General features: G+C 42.9%; 1 protein-coding gene across 4 annotated transcripts in view; it reads right to left on the reverse strand.

Annotated features, from left to right (window-relative positions):
- The window catches only part of MTRR (5-methyltetrahydrofolate-homocysteine methyltransferase reductase), a 62,630-nt gene that overhangs the window by 31,523 nt on the left and 4,443 nt on the right, over positions 1 to 26,664 (reverse strand). For 2 of the 4 annotated variants that reach the window (XM_090039139.1, XM_090039140.1), the window contains exons 2-8: positions 26,404 to 26,567; positions 17,379 to 17,532; positions 15,298 to 15,415; positions 13,150 to 13,531; positions 8,128 to 8,250; positions 6,121 to 6,274; positions 1,916 to 2,004 (exon numbers count right to left, since the gene is read on the reverse strand). In XM_090039139.1, coding sequence (XP_089895265.1) covers positions 1,916 to 2,004; positions 6,121 to 6,274; positions 8,128 to 8,250; positions 13,150 to 13,531; positions 15,298 to 15,415; positions 17,379 to 17,532; positions 26,404 to 26,547 — 1,164 coding nt within the window. In that variant the 5' untranslated portion in view covers positions 26,548 to 26,567. The remainder of the gene's footprint in view (positions 1 to 1,915; positions 2,005 to 6,120; positions 6,275 to 8,127; positions 8,251 to 13,149; positions 13,532 to 15,297; positions 15,416 to 17,378; positions 17,533 to 26,403; positions 26,568 to 26,664) is intronic. The other 2 variants (XM_090039141.1, XM_090039142.1) reach the window with 2 other exon arrangements.

Consider the following 26,664-nt stretch of genomic DNA (forward strand, 5'->3'; position numbering starts at 1 on the left):
AAAATGTCTTAAAAACCTGCTTGTTGGTGGATTTAAGGTTTAATCTCTTGCCCATAGGTTGCACTTGTTAGCAAACACCATAAACATACACACAAGCAGAGGTAAAGCACTGCTGCTGAATTACAGAAGCAGAGACAGAAGACACCATGCACACACCTCTGAGTGCTGGTGCATGCAGTATTATGCATAGTATTCACTAAACAGTGTAAATACACTTCTGGTAGTTTATTTTGTGTGCCCACTTACTATCACTGAGCTTTTCTTAAGGGAGAATAAACAGTATATTGAATGATACCATGGAAATTGCATTTAAAATAGTTTTGAGATTGTAACAAGTATAACCATGTTAAAAATACACATAGTACATAAAAAGAAACAGGTGACCCAAAACATCAAAATGTAATCAGAGACTGTATTCTTCACAAAGACTACTTTGAGCTTACTTAAATTACATCCTGTTGCCAAACCTCCAGATAATATAGCAGTTTTGCCTATAAAGTTACAAAGAGCATGTTGTATATTGAATAAGCTATAAAACAGATGGGTTATAAAAACTGTCTTGGGTGGCATTCCCTAACCACTGCTGTACTTACTATCATTGTTGAGACATATTTTGAAAAACTGTTAAATGCAGTTTTTAAAGGTTATGTCAATTGAAAGGTTCGCTTTCTGTGGGATGTTGTGTAATAATGACATCTAGTGGATCCTCTACCAAACACTTTTAAAACCTGATTTCATTTAATATCCTCCTACGCATAATTCTGCTGCAACAAACAAAACTTCCAGGTATTTTTATGCACCCAGTAGGAGGAAAGTCGCTTTCACTGGTTGTAAAAAAATCAGATATCCCAACTGCCCTGGCTCAGCTGCAAAATCTGCATTTTTCAAGGTTATGACAAAAATGAAAGAACAATGATTACTAACATTAAAAAAAAGATGTGTGTTGTATGAACAGTGCAACCCCTCAGCACTGAAGATGCCATAACAAGCAAAGGATATCTTGTGCTAGAAGGTTGGCTTCTATGACATATGCAGGGCCTGTTCCTGTCACACCCCTAAGAAGAGATGCAATTATATTCCATGACTTCATTCTATTATTCCAATGGAACACTCAACAAGTAAGGTACTGGTGAATGTGAGTAACAATGTCAGAAACTAGCCTGCATTTGTCTCATGTAAATCCCATAGTAAAAGTGATTATGCTAAGCAGGGGAACCTTCCTTAAAAAAAATGCGTAAAGGTGGAGGGGTGTATTTGGTAGCCATGTTGGTCTGAGACAAAAAGAAATGCCAAAATCTAGAACTCTTTGTTCAGAGATGATGCCTTCTATTAGACCAACTGAGAAAATAAAAAAAATATTTTTTTCTGTGTGCTTTTGGGCTCCCACGCCCTTCATTAGGCTCATGGAAAATTCAAGATAGCAAAAAGTCCCCATATGTAGGAAACAAGCTTCATTTTTTCCCAGAGGAAGCTGAAGCTGGACATCTGTCCCTCTGGATCCATGAGACAAAGAGCACCTCACAAAGACACTCTCATGGACCCAGAGGGACAGATGTCCAGCTTCAGCTTCCTCTGGGAAAAAACGAAGCTTATTTCCTACATATGGAGACTTTTTGCCATCTTGAACTTTCCCTGAACCTGAAGAAAGGGCATGGGAGCACAAAAGCATGCAGAAACAAAGTATTTTTTTTTTGCATTTTCTCAGTTGGTCTAATAAAAGGCATCATCTCTGAACCAATGGTTCTAGATTTTTGCATAATAAAGTTTGTAATTACTAACTGATCAGGGTTTTTACACCAAGAAATAGGACAGCTGTTAGAAAATAGACAAGAACTGATGTGCAGCTGTACAATTTGGTTATGTTAAAAAACTACCAAGACATTTGCTAAGAAACAGAAAAGTGAGATATACCAACCTTTTTGGGAACTGCTCTTATTTCCAAACACCAGGTGAGAATAAATTTCAAAGTGCTTCTGTCAGGTATATGCTGTGGCATAGCTGCTCCTGTTTTGCATGGAGAGACAAAAGAAAAACAGATAAAATTTACAGCCAGAAACAGTTTTATAACTTGTTTTGTTTTTTTAAAGAAATATCAGACAGCTAATCCCTATTCCATATTCAGCATTATGTTCACCAGGGAATTATCAACTTTACAGCTAAACAATATTCTCAAATAAATACTATTACTAAAGCTTATTAGAGGGGTGTGAAATAAAATAAATGAGGTATGTTAAACACAACATCACTATGGCCTTTACAGATAGATTCCTGGGGGCTTATTATCACCTCTTCCACAGAAGCAGCATCTGAAGTTCTCCACAAATAAGTTTTTCTTTGTATTCTCCAGGATGGCAGGAGGAATTAGTATAGCTGTGGATTATAAAAGCTGTGACCCTAACTCAACCTCTAACACCAAGTCGTGGTCACAGTAGATAAACTTGAGCTAACTCTGCCATGTAGTTAATTCCACTCTATTTAGGCTAGCTCTAGTGAGAGTCGCCACATAGCAAAAGCACCATATGAACTACAGAGAGCAATTGTAGTAGCAGTGGCTGGTTGAGCCAACATTCTCAGTAGGAGAGTAGTAAACCACTGGAACAGACTACCCAGACAAGCTGTGGAATCTCTATCCTTAGAAGTTTAAGACCCAGGTAGACAAAGCTTTGGCTGGGATGAGCTAGTCGGGGATGATCTTGCTTTGGGCAGGGTGGTAGACTAGATCAGCATTTCTCAATCTGCGGGTTGCAACCCAATAGTAGGTTGCAAGAATATATTAAAGGGTTGCAGACAAACTTTAAAAATGGATCCATAAACTTTAAAAATGGATTCTCCCTTAAAGGAAAAAAATGTGGGAAACTTTTTTTCCTTGCAGGCTGGCAGAGTTCCAGCCTGCAAGGGGCTCTTGGAAATAACCAGACCCCAAGCCCTACAACCCTCCCCCTGCCCCACACACTGGGGGCTTGGGCCTAGGGGCTGGATGTGGCCTGCCAGGCCATTCTATCCAGCCTACACGACCCTAAAAAAAAATTAGAAAATTAATATTTATCTGCCCCTGGCTGCCTATCATGCAGCCCTCCGTGGCTTGCCAAAACTCAGTAAGCAGCCCTCCGCCCAAAATAATTGCCTAGGGGCAGGGGGCAGTGGATCAAGAGTGAAGAACACTGGGGTGGGACTGGCCAATGCTTACAAAATGGGTCCTGGTACAAAAAAAGATCAAGAACCACTGGACTAGCTGATCTCCTGGGGTCCCTTCCAGCCCTCATTTTCTATGATTCTAATATAAACAGTAGACAGTACCCCGTGACAAGCCAGCCAATATGTTAGAAGCATTGCTGCACTCCAGTTAAAGGGTTCTGGTATGGGAGTGGAGACTCAAGGCTTAAACCTTTAAGTCAAGCCCTCAGGTCTGCAGGTATGGCAGTTCACCTTCACAAAGGCCCTAAAGCCATACTTTAAGGGAAACTTCTGGTATTCTAGGTCCTACAGCAGTCACACTACTATTGCCTGGGTCTATCTGTGACTTTAGGACCAGCTTTGGAACAAGTCCAGAAGGAACTAATAGGACTTGGGAACTTCCAGTTGTATTATCTCATGCCTGTAATTCAGACCAAATCCAGATGCAGACCAGACTGTATTACAGATAATGACACTGTCCCTGCTCTGCTCCCTCCCAACCCTGCTTCAAAAACATGCAGACAACGCTTAACTAGGATATTTATTCAAGGTGAGTGAGAGGAAACAACACTGAAAATGCATGTAGATAGGCATTAATACACTTTGCAAGACTAGAGCCTAAATCTACTCCAGTGGAAAGCTCTTTATGAGCACACACTGATTTAGATGCAAAGTTCTGCCCACCTAGACCACATTGCCACAGTAGACCTTAGATAGATGGGAGACAGACGGGGATAGACGGACCTGAAAACAAACATTCATAACTTTACTGGACTCTAAGACCATTGACTAAACAGAGACAATAGTTTTATGTCTCATTACCAATTTACCTGCTTCCTCTGCTAACCTCCCTGTAGTCTATGAGTAATAAATGAACTTCTACCCTTTTGAATGGTTTTATCCTTTTACATAATTAGATACAGCCATTTCTACTGTCCTGGTTTTATCTATTTTTGATAATTTCTTTGCCCCAAAGATTTACAGCCCTCTTCCACTTCTTTAAGTGACTATTTCCATGTACATAATAGAGTTAAACATGACATTGTTGTATCTGGTATTTAGCATGATTTGTTTCTTTTCCAGACGTGAAAAGGACATTTTGCCTGAAATCTTGTCTAGTCTGCCTCCTAACTATACATTTGGTCTAATAAAAGAAGCTACCAAAAAAACCCAACTTAATTCTCTTTAACCCTAAAAGCAATTTTAATAGCTCATATGTTCAGGCACGGGATCTCTCTTATGTGCACGTCCAAATAATAAACAAAGTGGGATTATAATAATACCCAACTCTCATATAGTGCTTTATCAGTAGATACTGCACTGCTTTCAAAGAAAGCCTGTATTACTTTCCCCATTTTACAGAAAGAAATTAAGTCACAGAAAAGTGAAATGACTTGCTCCTGATTACTAAGCCGGTTGCAAAGTCAGGAATTTAACACCGCTCCGGTCTAATACTCTATTCACTAGGAAATAGTATAGCTCTCCTTTCCTATTTACTATTTATCTACATCTATAGCGTGTGTAGCATTTCATAGATAAATAAAAGACTGCATTTCTAACTGCTGCACAAACATAGCATAGTTTAACTTTTTTCATAGTTTCATAGTGCTTAGGGTTGGAAGGGACCTAAACAGATCATCAGGTCCAACCCCCTGCCCCGGGCAGGAATGAGAGCCACGGTCATATCACCCCAGCCAAATATCTGTCCAGCCTCCTCTTGAAGACCCTCAAGGTAGGAGTACCACCTCACTTGGGAGCTCAGTCTAGTACCTGGTAACCTTAACTGTAACGTCTCCTGATATCCAGCCTGAACCTTCTCTCTAACAATTTGTGGCCGTTATTCCTAGTAACCCCAGGTGATGCCTGGGGAAACAGAGCCTCCCCCAATTCTCCTTCGTCCCCCGTGATGAGTTTGTAAATGGCCACCAGATCCCCTCTCAGCCTTCCCTTGTGGAGGCTGAATAGGTTCAGGCCCTTTAGCCTCTCCTCATGGCGCCTGCCCCACTGCCCCTTGACCATGCAAGTGGCCCTCTTCTGGATCCTATCGATGCTGGCCACATCCACATCTTGAAGTGTGGAGCCCAGAACTGGACGCAGTACTCCAACTGTGGCCTGACCAATGCTGCATATAGGGGAAGGATCATGACCCTGGACCTGCTTTTCCCTTGGGTAGTACTGAATTTAGTCTTTGTGAAAGGTGCTTAATTAACAACTCACGATATAATGATAGCATATTTCTTACTGATGCAAATATAGTAATGGCAATGGCAGACTGGGCAGCTGAACGTTAAGGCTACTTTCCCCAGCCTACAAGCAGGTTTCAGGCATGACTAGGAAGGACCAACTCATCCTGTGGGGTGTGAAATCAGTTAAGTGAACAGGAAGACAACATCTTGAGGCCTCAAGCTGTGGCTCAGTTGAACTATATGTGACTGTCCCCCTTCTATGACACCCAGGGATTTCCTGGCCACAGGTCAATCCACCAATAGGTACAACATAGCATCTTCACTGTCTGTTCACACCAGCAGTGAAGCAAAAAAGCTGCTATACTTGGGTGGGATCAGGCAAACTATTTATTTCTATTAACACTTCAGAAAATTTATTCCTATTTTTATTAAGAATATGGGCAAATTAAGCTTAAGTTTCACTGTTTACTGGCTGTAATAACCACAGAATGTAAGATTGCATTTGCAGAATTATGAACTGCAAATGCAATCTTAGATTACAGTGACCATTTCTGGAACAGGCTCCAAAATCATTAATAGATGGCTAGTAAAAAATCAATCAATGTCGCGAGTCCCCTCTGCACCCATGTTGCTTACAGGACCCTAACGTAAAATGATTAAGGCACCCTAACATTCGGATAAAATAATAATCAACCTAGAAAATTCAAAGCTCTGAAGTTCTAATGAGGTTTTAAAGGGAAAAATAAGCATCATACTTTACCTTTCTTTTTAGTGCCATCCTTAATCTTTAAACAAACAAAGCAGTCTTCCTTTCCTGAAAGACCCAAGCTGAGAAAAAGTTCTTCCACCTCACTAGCATTGTTGGGGCATATTACACAGAAGGCATCTCCAGGCTGATAGCAAAATGATGTTTTCTGTTTTAAAATAAGAATTCACCTCTGTAAAACTGGTCAGAGATCATGCCCTATGCCTTCCTCGCTTCTACCAAAAATATTGCTAGTTAAGACTATTACAAGTATGAATAAAATGTATTAACTTAAAGTCATGATTTTTTTCTACCTAGCACTGGTGCTTAGATTTCTGATGTACCAAGATGTAATAAATACTTAAAAGTTTACTTTCAAGTTTAAAAGCTTGCTAATTAGGAGATCTTGTCTCTGACTAGCCTTAGTGCTTTTCAAGTATCTGAGAAGCCTTGTTAAGCACTATAATGGGGGGGAGAAGGTATTTTAAATTAAAAGATTAATTAATTAGTTACATATTGTTTTCTTATGACATGAATTAACACTAAATCTATATAGTGAACCAAATACTTACAGAAATGTGGCTATCACTAAAAGGAAAATAGCTGGTTCAGCAAATTAACAGTAAGATTAAAACTCAGTGAAAATTACAGGTAAGCTCAGATCTCAAAATATAAATCAGAGGTGCCAAACCAGTGACTCTCAACCAGTGTACCACAGCACCCATACAGTGTTATCACAGTTAGGTTTGCAAATATGATTCATAAGACCAACCCAGAGATGTCAAACAGAAATCCACAGCTCTAGTCTCTCTGAGTTCTGTGCAGCAGCAGAACGCTATTATTTTTCTATAGTCAAAAACAAGAGCTGGCATTTTCTAAGGGGTGCCATGAGTCTAAAAAAAAGTATTAGGACTACTGTGCTAGATTCCCCTAAGCTAACTAAGATGCAAGATGTTAATTGATGGAAATCCAGCGGACAATATCCAAAGCATGTGTATATACACAGGCAATGTGGAAACCAAAATATTTTAGTTGTTGGTGAGTTGTAAGATGCACCTAAAACAAAACAACCTGACTCAGGAGTTCCAATCTCCGGGATATATGTGTAAGCCATGCACATACAAGAGTAAATGCACATGCTACCATGGGTGCCTATCTGTCTGAGAACAAATAACTAAAAACAACTGACTGTTAACAATTTAAGATAATCAAATGGTGGCCAAAGAAACTGCCTAATGAAAAGAATACAAGCAAAGCCCCCTAGGGTTAGCTACAGACCCAAATAAACAAGGATATCTTTGCAATAGAATTCTATAGGTTGGTTGTATGGAGCATGTTGGAAGAACTGCCCAGTAGAAAGTCACTTTTGTTTAAAGGCTATGAATATAACAATATTTAGCTTTCCATCTTCAAAACAGCCTACAAGCACTATCCTTCTCCGATTAAAGGGAGTCTTATTCTGTTTTTACAACCAGGGAAATGGTGTTACACAAAGCAAATCACTGCTAGAGTCAGGATTAGAATGTAGGAATTCCTTGCAACTTTTCTTTCACATACATTACTTGGGAAACCTGTTTCCTTTAACGTTTTACGCTGTGCCAGTCAGGCTGTTGCTTACGTAGAATGCCTACCACAACTGACACCCCTGCTTTCCAGGGCATGCTCAAAACTGTATACAAACAAACTGGTCTCTGGTTCATTTCTTTTAGCATCCTCTTTCCCTCATGCCCCACATCTCGGTGTCTTTAACCCCTTCCTCTTATCACATTTTCCCAAGAAGGCAATGTTAATGAATTCAGCATGCAAAGCAGCAATGTGAGGTTCTTCTATGACATCTCCATTAACTTTTAGCTTATGTGGAGCTATACCTTCCAATGAGTGAATGGGGCTCTGGATGACAAACCATTGTAGAAAGAGGATGTATTAGTTATTTCAAAAACAAGTAAACAACATTACTTTTTTTCCCAGCCAAAGTTTTCTACTCTTTGTTTCCACCAGCTGAGAAGAAAACCACCAACTTACTGAAATATCAAGTTCTAGCAGCAATGCTGTTTTTACTGCAGCCTCCTTAGTGAGCTGAACTGCTTTAGTCACTGGAACCTCAAAGACTGCTCCCTCCGAAATTAGTGAGGTCAAGCTGGGATCCTGAAAACAAGGACATAAAAAAAAAAAACTGAAGGAACATGACCAACTGGGTAGCAGCCCATTACAACATGTGTAAATGAAACAAAGCACAATGGTGGGGGTGATCTTTTTGTATTTAATAATTGTCCTACATAGGAAATGCCAAACTGCTGAATAAACTGCACTCTCTATATGCACATAGCATTTCCCCACAGTATTTATTTTTCAATCGTGCCTGATTAGGAACAGGTGCAGAAACAAATCATAGCTGAAGTAGATCTTGAATGCGACAGCTTCTTTTTTGAAGAGGTGTTTTATACAAAGCCAGTGTTAACAGCAGCAATTGCATCAAAACCTTTTTGAGAAAAGGAGTTATACCACCACAGCTTAGGAATGCAGGAAGTATGAATACAACACATGGTAAAAACTTTCAAGGATCTGAAACCTAGCTATCTAGCATGCTGCTAGGGCTATTGCTACAGGCGGTTTAAATGGTAAGCTTTAAAAACAGTTGTATTTGTATCTAAGAAGAGTAAACACAGAGGATCAGAATTTAGATCCTGGATGCAGTAGGTCTCCAGGAGCTGGAGCCAGGGAGGGAACTGCAGTGGGTGTGGGAGCATGGAGTCCACAGCTGGTGGGAGCACAGAGCCTGGGTTGGCAGGAGCATGGGGCCCAGGCCAGCCCAACTACCTTATGGAGCTCCCCGCAGCTCACATGAAGCTCCCAGGACTCAGCTGGAGACGCTTGCCAAGGGGGTGGGGAAGCCACACATGATGAAGCCTCGCTCCCTTCTGCCACATTCAGCTCCTGGGACTCCGCTGGGAGCCCTGCATGATGGGAGGTGGGCCAGTTCAGCCCTGCTCCCTGCCACCCTCGCTAAGTCCTGGGAGCTCATGTTGGCAGGAAGCATGCCCAAGCTGCTAGCTCCCTTGCACAAGGCTTCCCTTGGGGGTGCACAGCTTTGACCTAGTCCCAGGAGCTGCACGCGAGCCACATGGAGCCCTGCATGAACCTGGCTGGCCTGGCCCTGCTCCCTTCTGTCATGTGCAGCTCCTGGCCTGGCACTTATCCAAAGCCATGCACTTCTGGGGGGCTCCCTCTGAGTGGGCCTGCCACTGCTGCCACCAGCAGCGAAGGCTGTGTGGCAACGAGGGGATTGGGGAGGGGGACTGCCACATGGACATCCCACTATACCCAACCCCTCCCCCACACTCCCAAAAACCACCAATAAACCTGACCCCCACCCCCTTCCTGACAAACCCCACATCTTACCCACACCTAGGAAAGCGGTGGTTGTTGCAATATGAGATCTCAGAAAATGGGTAGGCAGAGGGTTTGGAAAGGACAAGATGGGATCTAGAGGATCCAGTTGCTCAAAGACCCTAGCTATCCTCATGTAAAACAGCACTAAAGAAAACTGTATTTGATCTTACACAGATATATGGTCCTGGGATCACTTGGCATCCATTTCAGTTTGCTCAGGCAAGATCTGAAATTAGGAGACTCTAGGGGGACTCTGCTACTGCATTTCAAATGGCTACACTCAGCTGGAGGTCTCAGACTTACTAAAAAGATTTTTAATATTAGGGCTGAACTCCTGTCAAAGCATTAAAATAAGTATGCACACTGCAGAATTCTTGCAGATAGTCCATATGAGTGAATGTGTGAGTATCTGCTGGACTGGTCTGATAAATAAATAAATGACTTGGGATCCCAAAAAGTAGTGCACAAAGGGTGTTCTGCACAGCAAAGCGCAGTGTTGCCACACCTAACTTTTAGGTACCTAGCTCAGGAAGTGAAGGTCACAAACCCAAGTGCAGTGCCTATGTTCAATGGGAAAGAAGTCAGGCTTCTCGCAAAGGATTCACAAAACCCAGCATGCTGAACAAAGGGATGCTCAGGGCAGCAACAGGAAGTGCAAAAGGGGCTCTGTCTGAAACCCCACTTCTTCCCCAGACTTCAATATCTACTCTGGCCTTGAGTTTGGCATCTAAATAAGACTGAGAATCACAGCCTGAAACTTCATCCTGGAAATAAAGTACCTAAGTCAGTCATTTGGGTTTGGGATACTGGCTCGTTTTTCTTTAAAAAAGTAGCAGCTACCATGACTGCATGAAATGGTCACAGGATAAAATGTAGAAGGCAGAGTTGGGAAGTAAGGACTGGGGACCCTCACCTCCCCTTTCCCAAGGGAGTGACCTCATTACCAGGCCATGGAGTGACCCTCTCTTCCGCTTGTTCTTTCCCGTTTAAGAATCTTGCAATGCTTGGAGCCACAGTGGTCCAACTTCTTTGTCCTGTGTAACAGTTAGGACATTCTCCTGCTTTCTGTGCAAGCCCTCTGAACTGCTAGGTATAAAAACAGGGCACTACTTCTGCCTCCTTGAGATACATTTTTTAATATAAGAGGTTATAGCTGCTGTGCTCTTTACTGAATTCAGTGCTGGCAAAGCATGTGCTCAGGCCTTGCCTTCTAGATGGGGACTCTCTATGACCGAGTTTCAACATGGTAGTGTTTAGCTTGCAAATCCAAAACAAAAACTTCAGCAGGAGCTGGAGACCTAAAAACAAGCCTCACGTTCTCATAGTTTTAAATATTTAGAATTACAAAAGCTTTTATTAACAAATTCAGATTATATGTTTGCCACACCCACACACGTTTTTATATCTTCAGAGGAAAAACAGAGAATCTCCACCCCCCAAAAAGGCATGAAACCTAAGCAATAGTCCAGACATAGCTGTAAAGCCTATAGAAGACTTTGACCCTTTAATGCTAAGAATGTAACATTTCCCCAGACTAAATACCAAATCAACTGGCAAAGCTCCTTGGCTGGCTAAGAAAGTTCTTGCCCTACCTGTAGGAAGAGTTAAACTGAGGTCTAAAAAAATAATGTGTTAATGTATTTTTTATTTCTTGGTTAGTTCAACTGCAGTCCTTCTGACAATACTGAAAGCTGTCTTGCTACAGGTGCCAGAAGTGCAGAGAAGTGTTCATCAACAAGCTGTAGGAATAAAGATAACTATCAAATTGACATTTTTAAAGAGGAATTATAACAAACCTCTCAAACTCTGCATTCAAACATGATTTCAAAATTTTAACTAAGGGGAGTTCACTCTTCAAGGCTACCAATATTTTCTGAAACCAACAGAAAAAGTAAACCAAGAAGTCCACCATTTAAGCAAACTGTCAAAACATTTTTTGTGTTGCATTTGCCAATCCACTGTGGGCTTTATAAGTCTATGAACTGGGGGGGTGGGGAATGAAAGCACTTTTTTTTAATAACATGCTATCATTTAATACGGATTCAGAATAAAAACATGTTGTATGTTAGACACTAACAGGCTATTTCTAGCAGAGGTGCAATAATATATTGGTCCATATCATACTGGCACCGATAAAAGGAAAAATTGACATTATTGGAAATCGGGCCTTTTTGACGGACATGCCAATAATATTGCCAATAAATGCCATATGCGTGTGCGCAGCTGCAGCATACAGGTGGCCAGGAATGCAGCCCAGCAGCTTGGAGAGCGGCATTTGGCCGGTAAGTCTGTGGGGGGAGGGGGTGCAGATAGAAGCCTCCATGGTGAAGGAGGGAGTGGGGCTGGGGCATGCACTGCAAAGCCATGGCGGGGCATGGTGAGGGGAGGGAGAGCCACAGATGGCTCATCCAAGGGGCGCAGCTCCTACCACTGCATGCAGCCCCAGGGGAGGCATGGAGGACATGTGTTCCCTGGATCTGCGTGCAGGGGGACAGTGGGCTGCCTGCTACAGGCTTGAGGCCCGGGTTCTACGCTGGTCTCTTCCTGGCAGGGGTGCTGGACAGGCAGCAGAGGTGCTAGGAGTGGGGCTACAGTGAATTATGGGGTGGCTGTAGCCTCCCTCTCCCCTGTAAGCCCTCTCCTTCCAACACCGCTACCACCTATTCCACCTATCCCAAGCACAGCCTGACCCTAGGCCCCCCCACTAGGAAGAAACCACCACAGCCCTCAACCCCAAGTCTGCAGCAGGCAGCACACCCTTATCCCGAGCACAGATCTGAGGGGGCACATGGCTCCCATGCCCCCTCCCGGGGTGCACACAGCTGCAGGAGCTGTTCCTCCTCCCCACCCGCTCGTGCCAGTCAGACAAACCATCCAATGGTCCATCCTGCACTCCACCCCACCCTGTGTAGCCCCTGCCCCTGCCCCAGCCCCACTCCCTCCCTCACTGTGGTGGCCTCGATCTATGCCCCCCCCATGTCCCTTCCCCCAAAAGACCTATCAGTCAGACACTGCTCTCCAAACTACTGGGCTGCATATCAGCAATGGGATCGGTATCAGTCAATATGGCTGGTTAATAATTGGCCATTGGTATTGGCCAAAAAAATCTTTATCAGTGCACCCCTAATTTCTATCTGTTATTCAACAATTTATTTTTCTATTTGCAATAGCGCATTTCTTATGATGTTTGCATGGTAGCAAGTTTAGCATTGTTACTGAATACGCTGTTTGAGCTCTTTTTTTTTTCCCCACACTTTTAGGACATTTGTAAAGTACTGCAATCCAAATGAAAACTGGACTACAATGCTTTCAATGGGAAGGAGCTTTCATAAGACAAAAACTTCTGACAATCCCTGTAACTAAAGTTTTTTGTTTCCTGACATTTTAATTCCATTTTCTTAGAGCATATTAGTAATTTGTCTCCTGCCTTACATAAATTATAGCGTTAGGTCACCATCCTTGAAATTGAATAATTTTAGAATCTACCTACAAATAGATCTTGACATTTCTAACTTGTAAGACTTTATGAAAACCTACTCTTCAGAAACGCACTTGGAAATGTGGTCATTTCTCCCAATTATCTGTAGGAATACAAGTGCAAACTTCCTTTGATTATGACATATTAGCACATATCATCCAATTGCAAGGTCTTACCTTGTCAGTACTCTCTTGAAACTGCACATCTATATACTCTGGTGGCAGAACAGGAATGTTAAGAGCAGATTGGGAGAGAGGAGGGACTGAGTGTATAAGTGAAGGTTCAGAGCCTTGACTAGAAGCTACAAAATGACCATTAGCTGCTTTGTGTGATGAAATATCAGGACTCCTCACTCCTGAGTCTTCTAGCTTCAAATGCTGTATTTCAGAAACTAAGCTCGGTGTCTCTGATGTGGTTGGATCTATAGTCACTGCACAGACACCTTTAGAAACAGTTCTGAGGTTGTTGCTCATGATTTCTTTCTCTTTCAGCGATACAATTGCTTGTGTCAGGGCAAGCCAAAGTCCATCAATCCATGGATCAACTACTAGCTCCAAACTGAAAAGAACAATGTAAACAAGGGGAAAAGATTAGTAAATGCACTACTAATTCTTAAGAATAAAAGACCGAAAGCATCAACGCCACTATTGTTTTCCATTAGGTACCCAAGGTGGTTGTTTACTGCCTCTTCCCCCACATATGACTTTCCCAACAAAGTTAATGTTCTCATTAACAATTGACATTTCACGTCGTATTTTTCACTACATGATATGCCTACTACCCAACGTGTATTCTCGTATGAGGAAACATTTTCTAGTTACATCTTAAACTCTGTTACATATGTAACTTTCAGCAGTTTATTACAAACTACAGATATGACTAGAAGTTTGTTTTAAATAATGAGTGAGAGTCTTAGATTTATAGTGATGTCTGCCTGTTTGATTTTGTCCTGAACCCTGTTATACAGAGCCAATGAAAAATTTCAGTATTTTGAAACAGCTAAACCAAAGCTCTGGCCTCACATGCCATAGAGGACAGAGAAACAGGAAAGGAGCTGTTTTGTCACTGGGCAACCACCTATCTCTAAAGGACACAAGAGAAAATGAAATGAGTGGGCCATCTTGTGGAAGAGAGAAAAAATACAGAAGTAATTTCAGGATGTGTTCAAACTAATCCTGCTGCTCTAAAAGCACGGAAGATGCAGGCTATAAACAGATGTCACCAAATGAAGCAGATCAGCTGTGGCTAATCATGTCCCACCACAGCTGATCTATTTCATTGGGAGAAACAAAGAGCGCCCACTGTCCTCCACTGAGCAGGGACACAATCCTGTGGGACAACAGGCAACATGATCCCCACTTATCCATCAGTGGTTCAGAGCATTCCCCTCTGTAAGAGGGGAAAGCCAGGGCTTGTGCTTGCAGAGATATGCCCTGGGCAACCACCAGAGTGCATCTCCAGGCAGGGAAGCCTGGCTTTTCCTGCTTAAAACTGTGCCTTGGAGCCTCCCCCCCTCCCCCAGATCATGCCTCTATAAGCAAAGAAAGCCTGGGCTTGCTGCTTACAAAGAAGAACTCCAGATATTGCCCAGGGTGTGTGGGAAAAGCTGAGCAGGCTCTCCTGGAGCCTAATCCTGCATGGAAATGCCCAGGCTGCACAGGATCGGCCTCTCAAGCTGCAGGAGTGCCTGCCTAAGGCAGCTAGAAAGCATGTTCAGGTCTGGACTTCATGCATGCTCACTCCATAAAGCAAACAGCCATCTATCACAATAAAGCAACAGAAACCATTACCACCTTTGTTGCAGCCACTAATTTTGGGGCTTTGTGTAAGGTGAGGGGTATGGACATCTGTTTGCTTGTGCCACCATAAATAAAATTTGTATGACAGCACAAAGGTGACACCTGTTTCCACCCATACACTAAATAGAAATTACATTACTTTACCTATTTTGGTTACCTATTTCAGACAGTGGAATTGGGATGGCTTTCTATTTATAAGAATGATTTTTCTTTGGTACACAGTGGACACTGATAACAGTTCCTTCACCTATAGTACACTGACTAGAAGGCTGAGCACATCAGTATCTAAGAAGAGAGGGCTGAGCTCCGTCAGCTTCCATGAGAGTTGAGCAGAACTTTGGAAAAAAAACCAGCCCAGTCTAATCCCATGAAGAAAAGTACCTTCCTTCTAGCCTGGACCAGTCTCAATGCCGCATGGTACTAAGCACCTGTAAATCTCATTGACTTCAGATGAGTGCACAGCTACTAGGACATATTTATTGTAACAGGGGGAAAAAGAAAAGCACAAAATATTTCTGATCTTACCCTACACAGTCATCTGCCAGTCCAGTCTCATAGAAATGCTGGGAGCCCAGTTCCTGAAGTCGGCGATCAACTATCTTCCCACCATTACAAAAGAATGTATACTCAGAATCTCCCAGACCTGAACAATCCATGTGAAAGAGGGATTGTATTAGCCAGTCAGATGCACAGATTTTCCTAAGCGCTGGCTGTGAAAAACTAAGTTTCTCAGACGTGTGCATGCGTGTATGCACAGCCATGCAAGTAAGTCAAGATAAAATGAAGCCCATGCACGCACAACTTAAAATTGGGGTTTGCACTAAACTACAATGTAAACCTTAACATCCTGAACTTGGCAAGCATGTTTCTCCTGCAACAGTGGCTGTCATAAAAATGTCAGACCCTATCTTCAGGCAATGTTTTAGGTGTTCTGGTATCATAAACTGTTGTCAGAGAAAACACAAACCCGTGAACCAACTAAAAAATAAAACTAGGTGGCAGACTTCATGAGTCTGAACAAGCACAATAGCGTGGGTAGGGGTGTCAAATTAAACACGAGACAAAGTAAGTAAAAAAAAACCCACATCACACAGATATGAAAATTCACAAATGAACTAATCTATCCCCAACATTCTGCCTTGGAACCATCAAAAATATTAAGGGGGAAAAAAACCATATCCATCCACAAGACCTACAACCCTAGTCTCAGCAGCCAGAGCAAAGATCCAGCCCAGGGTCACAGAGAATGTCTCCTTTTAATTGCACTCTGCTATTTCACACTTCTATCTTTGAAACAGCCATGAAAGGCTTCATTTCAAAGATACATTTTCATTATCAATTAAAGAATTTCATTCCCTAGTATTCATAGATGGGGTATGCATTTTAATTATGTATGTATATATGTATGTAATTAAAGAAGCATGTTCAGAGAAAGAGCCAACATTATTTAAAGCACGCAAGCCTTGTAGGCAGAGGTCATAAAAGCAAAGGGCAGCATAATGCTGAAAATGTCAAATACTTATGCATGAAAAAACAGTTATAAAAAGTTCTGTTTCACACTCAACTCCCCATCTGCAAGAGGTAAGAAGTACAGTGTCTTCTTCAAGCATAATGACCATGGCTGTATATTACCTGCATCACTTAAAAGCCTCTTATTGCTAAAAATAAGCTTTAGAATTTACAGATGAAACAGCATTCTTCAGCCTGACAGACTGAAAAGCTGGCAGCACTCTTAACAGCAGAATTAAAGCTGTTAAAATGACCTTAGCTATGCATTTCCAGAATTGTTTCCTTTTTACACTTCAATATTCTTTAAGGCTTTTTCACATTAGGATACTGACAAGTGTTAACAATTTTAACCGTAGTTTAATTAATAAACCCCGTCTGATGTTTCTAGGCATCACTACTGTTGAAATATAACATGATAAAAAGAGTATTAAGCATTTTCAAATCAAGAAAAACAGCAAAACTTTTTATTACACTCCAACATCTCCAAAATTGACTTAGTCCACTTCAAATTTGGAAACAGATATTTTCCCAACCATATATTTTCTAGATCAATCTTAAAAAGGAAAAGGCTACTGCAAAAAATTAAGGGACACATTCAGCTTGAAATAACTGATCAGGTTTAAAAAGATAATTTAAAAATATTTTACAGTCCATCTACCCCCATATGTAAAAATGACTAGTGACCATCCGTAGGCAAAACAGTCATGAAACCAGGCAACCATTCTTATTTTTAAAGGGATTTAAAACTCATCGGAAATGTGAATGAAGAATTTGACAAAAGAAGTTTTAATCATCCTAGATTACAGTTCAGTTATAAAAAAAAACCAAACACACACATACACACACACACAAATAAAGTTATTCATTTCATACATTCAATTTCAAGTCTGGTTAGTTTCATGACAAATTAGTGCTACTCTGCTCCAGAATAAAGGTGCAGAAGCAGCTAATAATGTAAGAATGGCATAAGACAGGTGTATTTAACATTTTAGAAGAGGTTTAAAAAAAAAAAAGCAGATTCCATATACATGGACACACTATTTGCTGATAACAAGTAACAAGTACTCGAAGGGGGACTATTGGAAATACTGCATTACCTAACAATGCATATCGTACGTGTGCAAAATAATCAGCTGGCAAGGTCTTGTTCTGAATTTTCTTAATAAACTTGCGTGCTGTGTCTGGAGGGTCCCCAGTTCCAGTAGTGGAGACAACAATAACCACAGGGTCCTTTTCTATTTCCAAGTTATACTGAAAATAGTGGAAGAAAGCAAATGAAGAAGTGTTCCACAACACACATACTTAGAACTGTCAAGAAGTTTTTCCTGGAAGTGTTGTCTTTTACACTTCGATAGTCTTTCATTTTCACTTTTGCCCCTCCCCTGTCCCATGTTTACACTTTTACCCCTCTCTCCTTTCACCACTCCCCTTCCCACTCCCACCTTATCTATATAAAAGTATACAAAACATTCAAAATAATTACACAATATTTTTGCACTGCAAGTTTCTCTCACTTAACTCTCTTTCACTTGTAACTTCTTGTTTTTAACCTAATATATAAAACAATTTGACTTTGGCTATGAAAGCACAGGATGCAACACAACAAACCCTTTTACTTCCATGCCAGCCATATGCATGATTAACCTAAAGGAAGGATATCAATAGTTTTACACAAGAGTTCAGGATCCATTACTCCATAAGATTTTCATTTTGCACCCAATCATGAAAATATGGCTATCCATCCATATGGCACTATATATAAGTAATTCTGCAAAATCTTATGAATCAGGATCATCAGAGTAAAATGCTTTTACAAAAGTAACCACATACCGTATTTACCCAAATCCAAGACAACCTTGTATTTAAGATGCCCTACCCATTAGATTTTATACATAGAAAAATGTATAAACGTGTTCTATTTTTCCATGTATAAAATCTAATTATTGGAGGATGGTCTTAAATTCACTACCCCCACCATTGCAGTGGGGAAAGCAGTGGGAAGGGAGCAGGCAGTGGGGGAGGCCGTAAGGTGTGGCGGTTCAAGCAGCTTGCCCCTGCCACCTGTCACCCCACCACTTGCCTGCCCCTGCTGCCATTACTGCTTTAGGGCTAGGCTGGGGTTATGCTGTATGCCCCAGGCTGGAATAGGGATGGAGTCTGTCAGTACCAAGGCAAGGGTAAGCAAAGGGGAGGGGAAGGGCAAATAGGGGAGACATGGCATGAGGGCAGGCAGAAGCTGTGGCTCTACCCTCAAGTCTGGGCTGGGGCCAGAGGCAGAGCCATGACAGCTGCCTCCCCCCACCCCATTCTAAAATGGGGGGCTCCCCTCTTGTTAAATGGAGGGGGAAAAAAACCTCATCTTAGAATCAAGTAAATACAGTAAATTCTGTGCAAGTAAATGTAACTGTACATTTAGAATAAAATTTTCAACAGGTGCTCAATCCAACCATTATCCATCCATCCATATATGTACAAATACTTAAGTGCAAAATTCTAAGTGCACTATTATTTGCACTCAGTGCTTTGAAAACATGGATCATTACAGCATTTTACCTCCCACTCAAAGGCATCCGCTGCAGATTAAATCATTTTGTGTTACAAGTGTTGCTTTCACAAGGAGCACTTCATGAACTCAAGCGTTATTTATGTCAATTTGTAAGTTTCTGAGTGAAAACAATTCAGTTTGCTTGATGATCCCAGCTGTCTACAGAAAAAGAAATGTGGTTGCAGCTACACTGCGGGCTTAACAGGAGAAGTATCAATTGTCAGGTTTATCAGGCATGATATATCCTCTAAAGTTCAGAGTTTGAATGCAGGGTAAAACTAGAACCACATAAACAGCTAACACTGCAAATGAAATTGTGGTTTAGACATGTCTGAAGTATTTTAGGTGTTCATTTGTTTTTTTAAGTCTCAATACTGAGGTTATAAGCCCCATAAAAGGTTCTTCTTACAAAAATGTTGCTATACCAATTCAATTTTTAGCCATGTCCTTTTAATTCACACATGTATAGCACAGAAAAATCATAAAATGCTTTGCTCATTAGAACATTTCCAATATAAATGCTGAAACTGTATTAAGAACACTGTTCAGATGTCATTTATACTCAACTCACTATGCATACAAAGTTACCTATATGATTTACAGTGGGGGTGTCAAACATGACCTGCAGAGCCAGACCGCCTGGCCCCAATGCTGCCTCTGAGACCCACATGAGACACAGCGTGTGCCTGTGATACACATGCCAAAGCAGCTGGAATGGATGTTGTGTGCAGTGCAGCTTGGCTAGAGCAGCAGCTGTACTGGTGGCCGCCCTGGATAGATTGCACCCCACGTAACACTTGCTCTGGGATGTGCTCTACACACAGTACCCACTCCAGGTAATACAGGACCCATGCTGCCCACAGCACTTGTAGGCACCACATGCCACACAGGTCCCAGACTGGCTGGAGCTAGAACATACCACATGCAGCGTAGATGCAGAGGTGCTGGAGTGGATGTCATGTGCAGTGCAGTCCAGCAAGAGAGAGCAACGCACCCATCCGGCAGCTGTTCTGGGTGCTCTGGGATCTGCACCACACACAGTGCACGTCCCAGAATGGGTACAGCAGCTGCTGAAGCAGGTATGCTTGGAAGGCTCCATGGGCCTGAGTTTGATGCCCCTGATTTACAGGATAGCTATGCAGCATTAAATCCAAAGTGAGAACTATCTGGTACCTTCAGTGTTGCAGACAGTGGAATCAGATGTTGGTGTTTGGGAAGTGGGTGGTTGGAAAGTTGGGGAAATGTGCGTGCCAAGCATCCAGCAATACACAACTCTACACAAAACCCTCCATGCCTTTGGTAGGAGCTCTAACTGACAGCTGGCAATTTATCCAGAAGAAGCAAGAACCCAGTTGTTAACAACTGGGCCTTGCAAACGTACCCTTACCTCTAAACTCAACCACAGAAAACAAGCAAGAGTTTCTTAATCATTATAAAAATGAATGAGAGAAGGGGTGCAAAGAAGGGGAAGAAAGACTGAAAGTAGCAGACTCCTGGGTTTTAACTACCACCACTAGAACTGTAGAAAGTCCACGTTTGGCAAATGAAAGGAGTACGGGACTGGAAGTCAGAGCGCCAGAATTGGTACGTTAGAAATTAGGCCAGATTTAGAATCATAGAATCAATGAAGTCGGAAGGGACCTAGACAGATCATCGAGTTCAACCCCCTGCCATGGGCAGGAAGGAGCACTGGGGTTGGCAGGGGTCATAAGACAGGTGCCTATCCAGTCTCCTCTTGAAGCTCTCCAGGGAAGTTGAGAGCACCACCTCTCTGGGAAGCCTATTCCAGGCTCTGGCTACCCTTACCAGGAAGTAGTTCTTCCTAATATCCATCCTAAACCTATCCTCCCTCAGCTTGTGGCCATTGTTCCTGGTGACTCCAAGGGGGGCCCTGGTGAACAGACTTTCCCCAAGTCCCTGCAAGGTTGTAGGCAGCCACAAAATCCCCCCTCAGTCTCCTCTTGCGGAGACTGAAGAGATTCAGGTCCCTCAGCCTCTCCTCACAGGCTGGCCACGGAGGCCCCCAACCATACAAGTGGCCTCCTCTGGACCCTCTCCAGGTTCTCCACGTCCTTCCTGAAATGCGGTTCCCAGAACTGGACACAGTACTCCAGCTGCGGCCTGACCAGCCCCGCACAGAGAGGGAGCAAGACCTGTCTGGACCTGTTAGGGATGCCCCTGTTGATGCATGACAGGGTGCGGTTGGCTCTGCCTATTGCTTCGTCGCATTGGTGACTCATATTCATCCTGGAGTCAATCATGACTTCAAGATCTCTCTGCCTCTGTGCTGCTGAGAGGGTCAGCCCCTAACCTATAACCATAATGCTGGTTTCCTCTCCCCAGGTGCAGCACTCTGCACTTGTCCTTGTTGAACTGCATCCTGTTCAGATCCGCCCACTTCTCTAACCTATCCAGGTCTGCCTGGATGCGGTCCCTGCCTGCCGGTGTATTCACTTTACCCCACAGCTTGGTGTCATCAGCGAACTTGAGCAAGGTGCTCTCTACAACCTCATTCAGGTCACTAATGAAGATGTTGAACAGCACCGGCCCAAGGACCGAGCCCTGCGGGACTCCACTGCCTACACCTTCCCAAGTCGACATTGACCCGTCCACCACCACCCTCTGGGTGCGCCCCTGGAGCCAGTTTGCCACTCATGTGACTGAGCATTCATCAATGCCGCAGTCCTTCAGCTTGCCCACCAGAATTGGGTGGGACACTGTGTCGAAGGCCTTCTGGAAATCCAAGATGACATCTACTTCCTCCTTCACATCTAAGCTTTTTGTTACCTGGTCACAGAAAGAGACCAGGTTAGTCAGGCAGGATCAGCCTGGCACAAGCCCATGCTGGTTACCCCTCAACATCACTTCCCCTGCAGGGCTCTCACAAATGTGGCCCTTGATAATTTTTTCAAAGACCTTCCCCAGGATAAAAGTGAGGATGACTGGCCTGTAGTTGCCAGGCTCTTCCTTCCTCCCCTTCTTGAAAACAGGGACCACATTGGCCCTTTTCCAGTCCTCAGGGACTTGGCCCGAGTGCCAGGAGTTCTCAAACAGCCGTGCCAATGGCTCTGTGATGACACCAGCCAATTCCTTCAGCACCCGCGGATGAAGGTCATCCAGGCCCACCAACCTGGACACATCTAAGCCCTCCAGGTAATCCTTAACTAGGTCTGAACTAACAGTCAGGGGACTCGCATCCTTCCTGGGCCTCTCTACGCTATCACCCAAGAGCACCCCATTGTCAGCAGACAGGAACACAGAGGCAAAGAAGAGTTCGGCCTTCTCTCGCACGTCCATCACCAACTGCCCTGCCCTGCCCTGCCCTGGAGGGGTCCAATGTTACCCCAAGACGTCTTCTTGCTACCCATATACTTGAAGAAGGACTTTTTGTTATCCTTAATCCCAAAAGCTAATTTAAGCTCTAGGGCTGCTTTTGCCTTCCTTACCAAATCCCTACAAGCTCGGGTCAGGGAGGTGTACTCTTCCTTTGTCCCTGCCCCCTGCTTCCACCGCCAGTACACTTTTTTCTTTGCCCTCAGGCCAGCCTGAATATCGACGCTCAGCCACGAAGGTTTCTTGGACCCTTTTCCCGCCTTCCTGCGCAGAGGAATTGCATCCTGCTGCACCCCAAGGATAGCCTCCTTGAGGAAGGACCACCTTTCCTGGACCCCCATACTAGCTACCCCCTGGGCTCCAAGTGCCTCCCTGACTACTGCCCTGAGCACATCGAAGTTGGCTTTCCTAAAATCAAGCATTTGTACTGTGCTAGTTACCCTCCCCACCTTTCTCTGAATTTATGAATAAAATGTTGATGACATGGTCTGTTTCATTCACACCTTAAAAAAAAAAAAAAAAAAAAAAGAGATCATCCAGAGACCAAAGTAGTTGGAATAGACTCTTCCAGACTTTGGTCTGAAGGCCCTCTTTTCCAGCAGGCCACAGTCATCTGGACACTTAAGTCTGTATACTTGTGAGGACACCAGATCTTCATCATTAGATCAGGAAGAACTCTGACCTAATATATAGAAGACCAGGCTTTGCCTCCTCCATCTGGGTGTGTCCTTTTTCTGCCCTCCATCTTTCTTCCATCCTTTCTCTCTTTCAGCTTTTCACCTGATCCTAAGGCCAAAGGCACTGCATGGCACCATCACAACGAGCAACAATGAGAGGCTCATCCAGTCCGGCCCAGCCTGACACTGCTGAAAGAGGAATCTGACCCCAGAAAAGTAAAACAGAGCCCAGAACAGCAGATCTCATAGTCAACCTGCCAGCCCAGAGCATCGGCTTATGACTGACCAGACCACTTGGTGCCCTGAGATCATCAAAAAAAGTTGTGTTTTCCATACTCTTTACTTCCCTATGGAGAGAGTGGGTAGTAATCACCATTTACAGTGGTTGACACATGATTTAACAAAAGAAAGGATTGCTTAATAGACTATTCTCTTTAACAAAGGGACTCTGATAGGTTTTTCTCCATCTTGCACAGGCACTCAATTTTGGTCTCAAAAGGCTTTGTTTGGTTTTTGATTTTTTCCCCCCCTCCTATACATCCTATCATAGAAATTTGCAAACTTTGCCATGGATTTCCTATTGTCCCTGTCATGAAACTAAGGAATCCACAAACCTAGCTTAATGTTAGCACCCTAGACTTTGAGCCCGCTTACGAAGATAATTAAATAATGCTGACAAAAGCCATCAACATATTGAGTAGCAATAGGAGTCCCAGTTTGTGTGCACAATAAGATTTAACCCTTCAGTGAGCCCACTGGAGTGCCCCAAACATGGTCAAGTTACTCAAGCTGTTGTTGCAGGGTGAACTTTTTGTTTTGGGGGGTTGTTTTAGAGATCAACTGCTAAGTGGCTAGTTCTGGGTGGTAGCTTCGCCCTGCACTCTGCAGTATAAGCTTCTGCTACATTGCAAGGTGAAGAAGCAGGGGTACAACTGAGCCTGCCTCCCTTCACCCGACAGTGAGAAAAGCCTGAATATCTGCACTGACAGCACAGAAGACACCTACAAATTAGTGCATCCTCTTCCTCACAGGCAAAACAAGCCTAACCCTAGCCAGATGGTAATTCCTTACGTAACATTACCCCATCTGACTTCACACAAGACCCCACCAAACCTAAGATTAAATCTTGCCTCAGTGTTATCCCTCCTTTCCCCAGTTATTTCTATCTGCATGGAAAGCATCTTCACTCAGGTTCAGCCGGCTGCCTGACAAAACAGCGTGGGAAGTTTCAACAAAAAAGATCCACAAAGCTGTTTCAAGTTATTTTCCTCCATAGGCTCTAATCCAAAATTGTCTGGTCTGGGCAGAATTTCATCTCCTCAGTAAAACACAGCTTGGTGCCAGCTTGCCAAAACAGATTTAATCCAGCACTAAGCCACTCCAGCTGAACAGGGCTGGAGATGTCTCACACCAGAGCCTCTCAAAACCACTCAACAAATCTAAACAAAGCACTCTTTGGGACAGAGCAGGGAGGAGATTCTTTAGAAGCAGACAGAAAGATCCCTTACTTCTGCAGGTAGCAAACAGCTCTTGCATCAACAACATGTTGAATATCAAACAGAGTAAGCACTTCTTCCCAGACAGAAGCTCAGATGTCAAAACAGCAACATTTCCTGTGAAGGTGACATGCAAAAGCAGAATGCCCTTGCTTGCAATAACCTCTTTTCCTCTTTAATTTCACCCAACTCAGATGCCCAGGAAAAAGTTAGTTTTCTGCTTATTTATTTCCCTTGGATTATTAAGACTGTCAAATTCTCTCTCCCCGATCCTTTCTTAATCCCTAATGTAAATGGAAAGAGAGACACATTCTTCATAAAGGAAGCCCTATTCCAAAGCATTCATAATTAAATAAGCATTAACAGAAACAGCCCTCTGCACCTTCCAAGAATTGTAGTGATTCTGAATTTAAATCATCTCTCTTACCCAGCAGGTCATTACTTTCATGATGGCTCTGATACCATGGATCACATGTGGCATAAACTAGCAAGTGCCAACAGAGCTAGGCCAGAGGACTCTCCAGAGGGAGGTCGCACAGGCACAGAGCTCCTTGCCCGGAGACCGAGCTGCCATTTTGGGATCTACACTTGTATGGAACCAGCTCAAGGGGCCCTTAAGCACTGGCATATTACAGACAGGCAACAAAAATTGCAATGCTCATCTCTTACAATATGCCCCGACCATCAACTGTCATAGGTGGATAGTATCACTGCTCTTCAGCCATACTCTATTATTGCAACTCTCATTTTCAACAGCTAATTTCTATTTGAATAGTCAAAAACAAGCAACCCTTTCCTTTGTTTGTCAGTCCTGACACTGCAACAAACTGCTTAATGTCAACAACTTAATGTCCACTGGGTAAATTTACCATTATATGTCACAATTATTGAATGATTTGAGCAGACAATTATGGGTAAAGCAATTTCCCTTGCTGCATAAATGTATGTAATGATTTGTGACAACAAAAAATTATACAGCTTTTTATAACTAAGACAGGCTTGCCAGGTACCTGGCTCAATGCCTGGGAATACAAGGTATGGTCAAAGCCTGAACGCAGCTTGCTGAGGGTTTCAGCGCCACGCTCAGTCTGGAGCTAAACTGTACAAGGTGCACAAATTCCCACTGTATAGTGCATCTTTTGGGATACGCTTCAGAAACTCTTGAAAAAACAGATAAAAATCAAGAAAAGGGTTGGAGGGTGGGTGAAGCTCAAGTCGGTGCTCCAGGGGTAGGGAGCCAGAGGCATAACTGCTCCCAGCTCTCTTGTGTGGCGAGTATAGGATCACAGGAAAGTAGGTCTGAAAGGGACCTCACAAGGTTATTTAGTCCAGACCCTTGGCTCATGGCAGAATTATTTCCAGCTAAGCCATTCTCCCTTCAAGTCACTGGCATCTATTTTTGTTTAAACGTGTCTTAATTTTTATCCATCTGACAAATAAATGGCACACTTAGAGAACCACAAAATGGGGCAAGGCAGAGATTTAGCTATATGGCACTGTGCTTTGCAAAGCCATCAGAAAACGAGTAAGCTCTGCTTGCGTGCAACTTCAGGTACTGTAACCTTCATTCATTACCACAGGTTTTTGCTGGTTCTGTGCATGTAGCATTTATCAGGGGTTGACTATATTCAATTCTGATTTCGTTTATTCATAGAATCACAAAAAGGACCAGAAGGGACCTGCAAGATCATGAAGTCCAGTTCCCTGACATGGGCAGGAGGTGATCGTCCAGCCTCCTCTTGAACATTCCTGCATGCACAAATAGCATTCAGCATTCAAAGCACTTTAACATTATTGTAAAGGTGCACATAGAAGAAGAAGAATAAAAAACTAATACGCTGGTCTTTTAAGTAAAACTTAATATGTGATCAATTTGCTATGATTTTCCCTGTTAGTACTGATCCAAATCAATGACATGCATGTTATGAGAATTTTACTGCAGGTAGTACATGCTCTTCTCTGTGCTCATGCATAAAGAATTATGATTACTGACCACTATACAAGGACATAGAGAAAAATCTCTCTCTCTCTCTTAAAAATCAATTTTACAAAACAGCAAGGAGTATCTCACCTTGTCAGTCTCACTTATACAGTGAATATCAGCTTCAAATCCACGTGCACTTGCCTGCTGACATATTTCCTCAGCTATGGCTTTTGCCTGTCCCTTCTGTGTGGCATATAGCAGCAAAAACCTCCTTTTAACTTCACAGCCCATTTTTTTAAGGACCAACTACACTAAAAAAGGAAAAGGAAAGACAGATTTATTTCATATGAAGCACTGAAAGCCAACAAGAAATAAATTAAATACCAAGGCCCCAGCTTGCAGGGACTC

Source organism: Crocodylus siamensis, chromosome 3 (assembly GCF_052110815.1).
Source record: "Crocodylus siamensis isolate JL-2025a chromosome 3, ASM5211081v1, whole genome shotgun sequence".
Classification (NCBI taxonomy): domain Eukaryota; kingdom Metazoa; phylum Chordata; order Crocodylia; family Crocodylidae; genus Crocodylus; species Crocodylus siamensis.